Source organism: Elaeis guineensis, chromosome 3 (genome assembly GCF_000442705.2).
Source record: "Elaeis guineensis isolate ETL-2024a chromosome 3, EG11, whole genome shotgun sequence".
NCBI lineage: Eukaryota > Viridiplantae > Streptophyta > Magnoliopsida > Arecales > Arecaceae > Elaeis > Elaeis guineensis.
In genome coordinates, this window is record NC_025995.2 from 72,614,352 (window position 1) to 72,624,071 (window position 9,720).

The following is a 9,720-nucleotide window of genomic DNA, read 5'->3' on the forward strand; positions in this document are numbered from 1 at the left end:
CACACAGATCTGGCAATCCAACAGGCTAGATGAGTAGATTTGAATCATCAACGACATCGATTTTCAACATGTGTCGACAACCTAGAGAATACTTCGAACACGGCAACTCAATAGTCCGACCTCGACCTCGGACTCATAGTATCTTTGATTGATCTCAGCACGAGTTTGGGCTTGCGAGTGGAGGGCATCTATTGTAGACTACCACCTTGACCTCAGTCGATTATGTCCTTGACTTTTATTGAAGACCTGCGAAGCTAAGACCTCGATGGACATAAAAATAAGAAGCCAATCTCGATCGACCTAAAGGAATCAAATATAGAAATCAAACTTACCTACGTGCAGAGTAATCATGTGGGTGGTAGCTTGGACCTCAGCTGTGATCGAGATGCCTAGGTTCATACCTCAGTTTCAACTGAGGTGCTTGGAGGTTGGTTATAGCCGATCTGGGGAAGATCGATCATACAAAGCAATTATCCCGATATGGAAGGAGCCTACCATCTTCACGAATCTAAAAAGTCCAAATAAGGAAGGAGATTGTCGAAATCAAATCACACCCCGATTGGAAACCGACAACTAGTTCTGCATCACAAATGCAAAAATAATTGCCACCAGCCTAATCCATGCATAATAATCGAAAATTAATTAGTCTCCTAGGTGTACATGACTCTAATTCTCTCTCTATAAATAGAGGGACGTGGGGCTCCTTAGGGAAGCTCTCAAAAAAAAAAAAAAAACTCTCTTCTTCTTATTCTTCATCTCCTAACTTGGGTGTCGGAAGGTTCTCACGAAAAAACACTCGGATCAAGATTTTTTGCAGATCTCAACCCAGCTCTTGGAGACCGCCACATCTTCACAGCTCGACCACCTCGATCGTAGAGACCATCCTCGACCTCAGGCACAAGATTTGGCAGTGACAGGGATGTATCTTCTATGTGAAAGAATGATTGATCTTTCTTTCATGTTGTGCACTATTGGATCATACAGTAGCCGCTACGAGGTTTGTGCAAGTCAATAAAAGAAAAGTTCAGTGTTTTGAGAGTTGTGGGAGACATGATCGATCGATTGTTGTTGCAAAAAAAAGATCAATCATTCTTTTGCACTAGGGTAGTTCCACTATAGTAATGAGGTGGAATTAGGGATAGTCGAAGTCTGTGCACTTTCATCCCCTATTTCAAGACATTTAGAGGATACTGTAGGGATGTACTTCCCTGATAGTTAGACATGTTTACTGAGAGACAAATGATGCTGCAAATTGAGTTGCCTCTTATGTGGCTCATCATTTTGATGATGTTTCATGGATAGAGATGGTAGCTATTTGTATTATTGTGATATTTTATTTGCTGGTTTTATTGAATGTATTTAAATGAGACTTGTATGGTCATCCCGTTTTCAACGAAAAAGGCCTAACTAAACTGAAACCGGTCCAGCCCAGCACGTTGGGCCACCGAGTTCGGTTCGGTCCAAAAGTTTAGCCGGACTCAAATTAAACAAAGCTAGTATGAACCTCGAAACCTGGTGGAGGCAGGCGTCGGCCGTCACTCGCAGAAGACATCGAGTGCCTCCGAGCGTTCCCTCGACCGCTCCGATTCCTCCCTCTATCGCCTTCGATCGCGTTTCCTCTTTCTGATTCCAATGGTTTACATCGCCTCTTGGGACGAGTTCGTGGAGAGATCCGTGCAGCTCTTCCGCGCGGATCCCCAAGCGGTATTCCTCTCAATCCAATCTTTCTTTCTTTCTTTTTAGTTCCTGATTTGATCTTTATCTCCTTCTGTTCTTCTTTTCTCTGATTGATTCTTTTTCTTGTTCTTTTGATTTTAATCTCTTTAATCGAGTAGTCTCGGTACGTGATGAAGTATAGGCACTGCGACGGGAAGCTGGTCCTCAAGGTTACAGACAACCGTGAGGTGTACTCCCAAACCCTCTCGCAATCTCTTCAAATGTCGGGTTTATTTTGAGTAATTTACGCTAAATTTGTAGTGAAATGGGAACTATGTTGCAATTGTTTAGAGGATTGATTATCTTGCCCATTGAGAGTTGAGGAGCGAGCAAATTGTAATGCAGTTCTTGATTCTTACGGAATTCTTCGATGGGTCAATGTCACGCTGATTTGCTTTACAATTATTGCATCACGAATTCGTATAATAGTTATGTGGATAAATGTTCGGAATTTGAATCGGGTAATTTGAGAAAGGAAAAGTGAATGCTTGCCCTGTATATGATGTTTATTTTCTCTTTGTCCTAAATTCGATTTGCACGTTTTGATTCCATAATCTTGGATATCTCATTTATTTTGCAGATATATGGGTAATCATTTAGTCATCATTTGGTGTGTGAGCATTCCCTGTACTTGTTTACAAAATAAGGGGCATGGGTTCTTGCCCTTACTTTATAATTATGCATTTGCCATCAACATCCACGAAGAGAAATTGATGTCAGTCAGTTATCTAGTCATGTTCTGCTTGTGAAGGAACTCAATATGATGATGTCAAGGTTTATCTCACCTATATGTATAATTGGTTATGTATATACTACTCCCCTTCCTTTATCCCTCTGATGATTCCAATCAAAGGTTATCATGAGGTCACATCTTCTCAAATGCTTTTCATATTAGCTTTCTTAGGTGACATCCTTCTGAGATTCACCAATTTAATTATAGACATCCATCCCCATGAATGTTGTCCAAATTATTCATTTCAAATTAGCCATCATTTCTATAAAACTGTCACTTCTTAGTGTCTGTTCCCCTTTGTTTCTTGCAGTAATACATTAGTTAGGAGCAAACCCCATCATTTACCATCATGTCAAAATTTATTTACCTGGTTTTGGAATCAAATATGCATGTGTAGTGAACATTTCTTATGCAAATGTTTCATGAATTGAATAAAAACAGTCTTTTCTAACAAAATTGTCTTGTAGATATATAATTTGGTTGAAATCTTAACTCCATGATCATAGTTATACAATGGCATAAATAATATACTTCATCTTTGTTAAGGAGAAAACTCTAACCATTTACATCCAAGTAGCACATCCCTGATGGCTCATTCCATCATGCTTCACACACCAAGCTTTGGGCTTTCTAAAGTTAAATGTCAATTCATTAAAGACAATTAAGAGGAATAAGCTACAGTCTAACCTTTGTCCCCCTTCCATTATAGCATATTATTAGCTGTAACTAATTTTGACAATTGTCTCTAGTTTGCAACAATTATTAACTGTGAAGCCTTGTTCCAATTATTAGGTTGGTTTTATGAGTCCTCAACTGAGTATTTCTTTTAATCTATATTTAATTTTACTTCAAGCTAAATGTTACTAGGTGTTCTTTATACATATAGGGTGTGGTTGCAATATGCATAGGGTGTGAGGAGAGGAATTTACACCCATACAAAAGTTAGTGTTGGTGGTTGAAAATTGCTATCCTAAATTGTGTTATACAAGGTCTACAATTCCCACATATGAAAAACCACATGTTGGACCTCTCCTCTATGCATCAAAGCTTCTTAGTACATATAATTTTAGTGATGTGATGTTATGTACTGATTTTGAGTGACTTGATGCATAGAAAAGGGGCCTTTAGACATGTGACTCTCTCTCTCCCTCTCTCTCTCCCTCTCTCTCTCTCTCTCTCTCTCAGATAGGCATTTTAGCCTAAGAGGTCATGTCCAATAGCTTATGTTCGCATTTTCAACACCAAAGATTTAATTCTATTGTGAGGGCAAAGTCCTCTTCTTATACTGTTTGTGTATTATAATTGCACTCATACATATGCTTCTATATGTGTGTGTGTTTTGGATATTAGCTGATATTTGATGACAATTTTAAACTAACTGTATGTATCAATATAATGTTGTCATACTGTGTCACATGCCTTCAGATATTTACCTTGGATAGCTGTTAGCCACCTGGACAGTATGACAATTACAGATTAACTGTGATAGTTGCTTTGGACTGATTGAGATTTAATTCTATTTCATCAATAAAGAAAAGATTGATCTAATAATTAAACTGGATAATTTCATGATCAAAATGATTGATCACTAGAAGAGTTTTGCAGAAGTTATTGTAGCTTGTTTTTGCTGAGGTTTCTTCAATGAAAATATGAGCATGAATATAATGAATCTTTAGATATTTAAAGTTGTCAGAGTTGCTGAAGCTCTTTTCTGTTGAGAAAGGGTGGAATATGGGTAGAAGACAAATATGTTTTAGAATGATACTTGGATTTTGGAGTCGTAATTCAAGTACATTCACTTGATGTTGATACTAGGTTGGTGGAATTGCTTGGATGATTGGAATGCATCACTTGACTTAGAGATTTGAAGAGAATTTATTGCATGTTTTAGTTATAGTTGTTGGTGAGCCATGTTGCATGCTCCTTGTTATGAACATAATTTTTGATAAAATTTCTTGGTGAAATTTTACCAAGAAATTTTAGTATGAACTACCACAACCATAATCATCAAATTTAATCTAGACTATATGGGTTAGCTTTATAAATCCTTGTTTATCAAATGTCCATATGCAAGGAATCTTACGATGATTTTTAAGATTCTTAGTGTCCTTTCTCAAAACTCTCGAGGGTTTAGGTGTCTCTTCTCAAAACTATCATCCATGTGTGTTAGGTCTTTCCTTAATTTGTGTACATCCTTGAACCAAGATTAAAATACACTCCCCGTATGTTGGAAGCCCCTCATATCTCTGTTGTGCCTGCCCATACAATTTCAATTAATGTTACAGCACTTTCTTCTTAATTGGTATGATCCCTACATCTTCTCTAATGTATTCATTTTTCATTCTATTCGTGTTATCATGCATCTATCTAAACATCACCAGTTCTGTTATGTTCAACTTGTTTTCTTGGACCCTTTATATTGCCCAACATTTTTGGCTATATAATGTTGTAGGTCTATTGTTTTTCTATAAATTTCTTGCTTGCCAGGATATTCCATGATCACATGATACCTCAAAAGCACTGTTCTACTAAATTTTATAGCTCTGGCAAATTTGTCTTCATCTATCTTTCCATTAATTTTATCATATAACAGAGCTGACTAATGATATCTTTGTTCTCCAAAGTTTGAGCAATAATAGATAGCCTCACATAATTTTTCCATGTGGAACCATTACAGCCCCTGATTGGCTACTGCTGGGGTTGGTACCTGCAATCATGGGGGAAAACAGATTCAGCTAAAGGTCATAGAAAGCAACCTTTCAATTGTGCCCTCCTGCATTCTCAATTTTCCTTGCTCCAATTTTCTTCTCTTCTTTGTCTTCTCCTTCCCACCTTCTGTTTCCTTTCCAATCTCAATCCACCATCCTTCCAGTTTCCATTTTAGGACCCCTTAACAATTGCTAGAGGTGGAAGGAAGATATGTTCCATAAAGCAACCTAATCTAGATCAAAGATCAATTAGTAGGTAATATTGTTTCAATTCTTTTTCTTCTTTTTGTAGAAAAGATAATTTCAACTTCTGCAAGGCATTTGATTTTCCATGATTTGATATTTACTGGTGATGATGAAATGCATTAAAAGAACTTGCATTCATAAAGTTTTTTAGTCGATAATAATTATTTCTAGCCTTCTCTCAGGGAACAAAGATAGAATTTCAAGATAAAATTGTGAAAACTTGTTTATACGGAAGTTGGTGGGAGCTTTTTGAGTTCACAGCAGAGAGAGAGGGAGAGAGACTTTCTGAGGATGGGTCTCTGAGTTTTTAGCAGACAGAGAGTGAGAGAGAGGTGGTTGCATAAGAGATGTAATGGGGTTCAGAAAGAGGAAGGAGGAAGAAAGAGGATTAGGTTTGCATTATAGCTAGATGGTAATGAGAAAGATAAGGGAGGGAGGGAGAGGTTGGTTTCCTTGATGGAGAACTTGGTTGAGGCAGAGAGCTTGACAGACTTTCTTCTTCTTCTTCTTCTTCCAGTTTAGAAGCTGGATGGGATTTAAGGGGTATAGTTGTAACCAGCCTACACCATTTCTAAAACAGTGGGAGATGATGTTTAGAAGCTAGGCATGGCTCCATGGCTTTCTCAACTGAAGTTTTATTTCAGATTTTCAATTTTATGTATCATTTGTTACTCTTCTGTCATTCAGAACTTTATCTTATGCAAATAATATGTGCCATAATACTTTTTTCAGATATTCGAAGCAAGTTCACTTGTTATTAGCATAAAAAGATATAGGCTCACTGTGAATCCTTGGTGTAGTTGTACGGGCTTGCTGTGACTAGAAATATTCTTGTTGCAACAAGGAACTCCTAAAGCTTACAGCTTCTCTTGTATAAACGTCCTTAATGGTTTCGATGTATCTCTCCTGTAAACCTTTCCTTCATAAAGCTCGAAAGATTTCCTTTTTTGATATCTTTTGTAAGCTTTCTCCACGTCAAAAAAGAATGTATGCTGACATTTTTCCATCTAGAAGGATATCTTCCATCGATCTTTGTTCAATTACCCTTCCTATAACTACATAGAATGACTGATATTTAATGAGTTAAGGAATTTGTAGATTTACTCTATCCTATTGAATCAATTAAGTGAACTTTTTAATTGAAATTTTAATAAAACATAATAGAAGAAATATGGACTTGAACTACAATGTAGGACAATTATTCCTAATTTCTTTTGTTTGATTGTGAGTAAACCCTTCTTCTAGCACTTAATTTAAATGAGTCTCTTATGCTTTAGTCATTTAAAGTATGTATTCTAGATGGGCAACTTCTTTGCTAATTATAGTTACCAGAAAAAGGTGATTAGGCATAGTTCAATGAGTGATTTTATGAACAGGTCATGCATCTCTATTTACTTTTGTGTTTGTGGAAAAAGCAGGTGCTAGTGGATGTTTTTCAGATAATTGGTAGATCCTCAAAATGGTGGTCCATAGTTACTAGTTTTTTTCATATGAACACAGGACTTTAGAGTGTGGAACATGGTTCTCATGAAATTCAGTAAACATCCAACAGATGATTCTGTGCCAATATATGTATCTATCTATCTATCTATCTATCATACATATATATATATGAAATTTGTAGTGGGTGTTGCAAGAACTCATTTGGCAATTATTTTATTCTTTTATTATTTTTTTGAATTTTTAATTGTTGGAGACTCAGATATCATGCCATTAATGCTCATCCTCCATCAGGGGGAGATATTTCTTCTATCCTTATGCCTGGTCAACTTTGTTGCCATTGCTATCAATTGATTAGTTGTTTCTGTCAGATCTAGGGAAGATTTTAGTCATAGAGAGTGCAGAACAATATCATTTGTTGTGCTAAGAAAACAAATGTTTGAAGAACATTTTAGGGAGATCTGTATACTGGCAAATCTGTAAATATAATGATCTTTTCAGCACAGTTATTGCCGACATTGCTGCATAGGTAACTGAGAGAATCTAAATTTGTACCGAGAAAATGATGGTCTTATCATCAATTTTCACTGATGGGCACATTTAAGATTCTTTTTGAAGATGACTCGTATTATTTCTTGGAATATGATTTGTAGATTCTTCTTTCTATATGCACTATCCAATTTTCAATCCAAGGTCCCCAGATCCTTAATTTGCCTTAACAGTAAAGGAATGGAACTTGCAAGTTTTATGCTTGACATATTGAGCCTGTAAGATTATGCAGATACTTGATTACTGGAAGTCAACTTAAGAAAATTACATAATTACTATTCTGTGTTGCATCATTTGCTCTGACAATCTAGTTTGTGAAACTTCACTCATCAATCATGTGCGCTCTTGAGCATGAAATGTTACATTTATATTTCACTAAACAATCTAGATGTAACCATTTCTTTTGAAAATCATGTTTAACATCAACTAACCTTATATTGTTTTTACTCATCATTCATTGATGGCAACCATCCTCTTCTACCAAACTTAACAAATTTGAAAGCTAAAATTTTACCACTTTAATCTGTAGGGAGGAAAGGCTTTTTTTTGCTTGGAATTTTGTAATAATACACAAGCATTGACACACAATTCTTGAATCTGTTGAAACAGTCTACGATCATTCTTCAATTTTTAAAAAAATTCGTTTGGCCTACTTTGGCTGTGTTGTTGTTGTTTTTTTTTTTTTTTTTTTTTGAAAGTTTTGGCTATATTTTATGGATAATCCATGCAGTGTTGCACATTTCATTTTTTTAATAGTCTTTTAAAACAATTTGCTAATTTTCACCTTTAAATTGTTTTTTTTCTATTTTTTCAAATTCATGTTACTTTTTCTTTTTGGATATAAGAGATTTTCCCAAATTTCTCATGAACGTACACCCTCTCTGAATTTCTATCAGATACATGTAGACCTCTGTTCAGAGCCTACAGTTTTTTCTATACTTTAGAAAGTTGCACAAACATGGTCAACAATGTGAGCAATGTGTAGTGAACACTATATCTACAGTGCTGATTAACATATTTAGGCTAAATATAGCTTTTGGATCTATTTACAGTGGCAGTGGACTACAGAGAAAGTAAGCATGAGTGAAACAGGCGCCATTTGGCCAATTTTGGGAAATTTTTTTTGCTATTAAAATTTTGAATTCTTTTTTTCTTTTTTTTTTTTGCATTTTGTAAGAAGAGTTGTTGCATAATTCTTTTTAAAATATGTTAAGGAAGCATTAGTTTGCCTGAAGTTTAGTTTTGTATCAACGTTCACAGAAATCAACCAAGTAATCTTCAGTGTATTTTAGGTTGACTGATATAAGAACATGATATTTGCAGTGTCTGAAGTTCAAGACAGACCAGGCCCAGGATGCAAAAAAGATGGAGAAACTCAACAACATATTCTTCACTTTGATGGCCCGTGGTCCTGATGGTATTGTGCCTTGATCACATCCTAGTAATGTTTGCTAACAAAAAGTATACTCATTTCGGTCAAAATATATTCTTCATTAAGGTTTTGCACATTGGTTTTCTTCTTGATTTTGCAGCTGACATATCAGAAGTATCAGGCAAGGAACAGGTGGAGCAGCAGGCTTCGAAGAAAGGGAGGGGAAGGAGGCAATAAAACTGTATTTGCTGTTTTGCCCCCTCGCAAATGAATCTGAAGATCAGATTTCGGTTTTCTTCGTTCTCTTACACAAGAGCTGGCCTATTGTACGCTCATTCCAGAACAGGGTTGGAATTGCTTTCTGTTACTATTTTCTTGAGTCTCATCTATATTGAACATCAACGTTCCTGTTTAAGCCTCCAATTGCCAATTGGGGTGCATTAGCAAGACAAATCTAAGTAGACAATCATTTTCAATTTTGGCCTATTTTTCCACCACTTATTTTTTTGATGCATGCAAATTTTAGGTTTTTTCTAGTGGTGGTGGACTAAGTTGTAACCTTCACCCGCAAAGAGAGACATTTTCTTCTGAGAACGTGCCTTGCTCTAGATCCTCAACCCTTGAGCACTTTTGGATTCTGGATGGAGCCATGAATATGCTGAAATAAGGTTAAATATGGAGAACAAAAGTAAGGGAGGTGCGAATGGCTCATTCGGTGATAGGCAGATACATTAGGGGTATTTTAAATGGGTTGGGGTTGACTCATGATCTGGTCCGATTCGTGTAGATCCGATTCGAATTGTTTTAAAGAATCTGTGGGTTCAGATTGGATTTTTAAAATTGGATCTATTTTATTTTTTGAATCGAGTTTGGATTTATCAAATTTTGATCCGATCTGTTGAGATTTTTAGGTTGATTTAGATCTTAAAATAAATAATCCGATCTAATTTGAATTA

At 36.0% G+C, this 9,720-nt stretch overlaps 1 protein-coding gene across 1 annotated transcript; it reads left to right on the forward strand.

Moving 5' to 3' along the window:
- Positions 1–1,517: 1,517 nt before the first annotated feature.
- Positions 1,518–9,240, forward strand: LOC140856464 (signal recognition particle 9 kDa protein). Its single transcript, XM_073253805.1, has 4 exons — positions 1,518–1,704; positions 1,836–1,904; positions 8,716–8,809; positions 8,925–9,240. The coding sequence occupies exons 1-4, from the start codon at positions 1,633–1,635 to the stop codon at positions 8,999–9,001; spliced, it is 312 nt and encodes a 103-aa protein (XP_073109906.1). The 5' UTR covers positions 1,518–1,632; the 3' UTR covers positions 9,002–9,240.
- Positions 9,241–9,720: the final 480 nt, after the last annotated feature.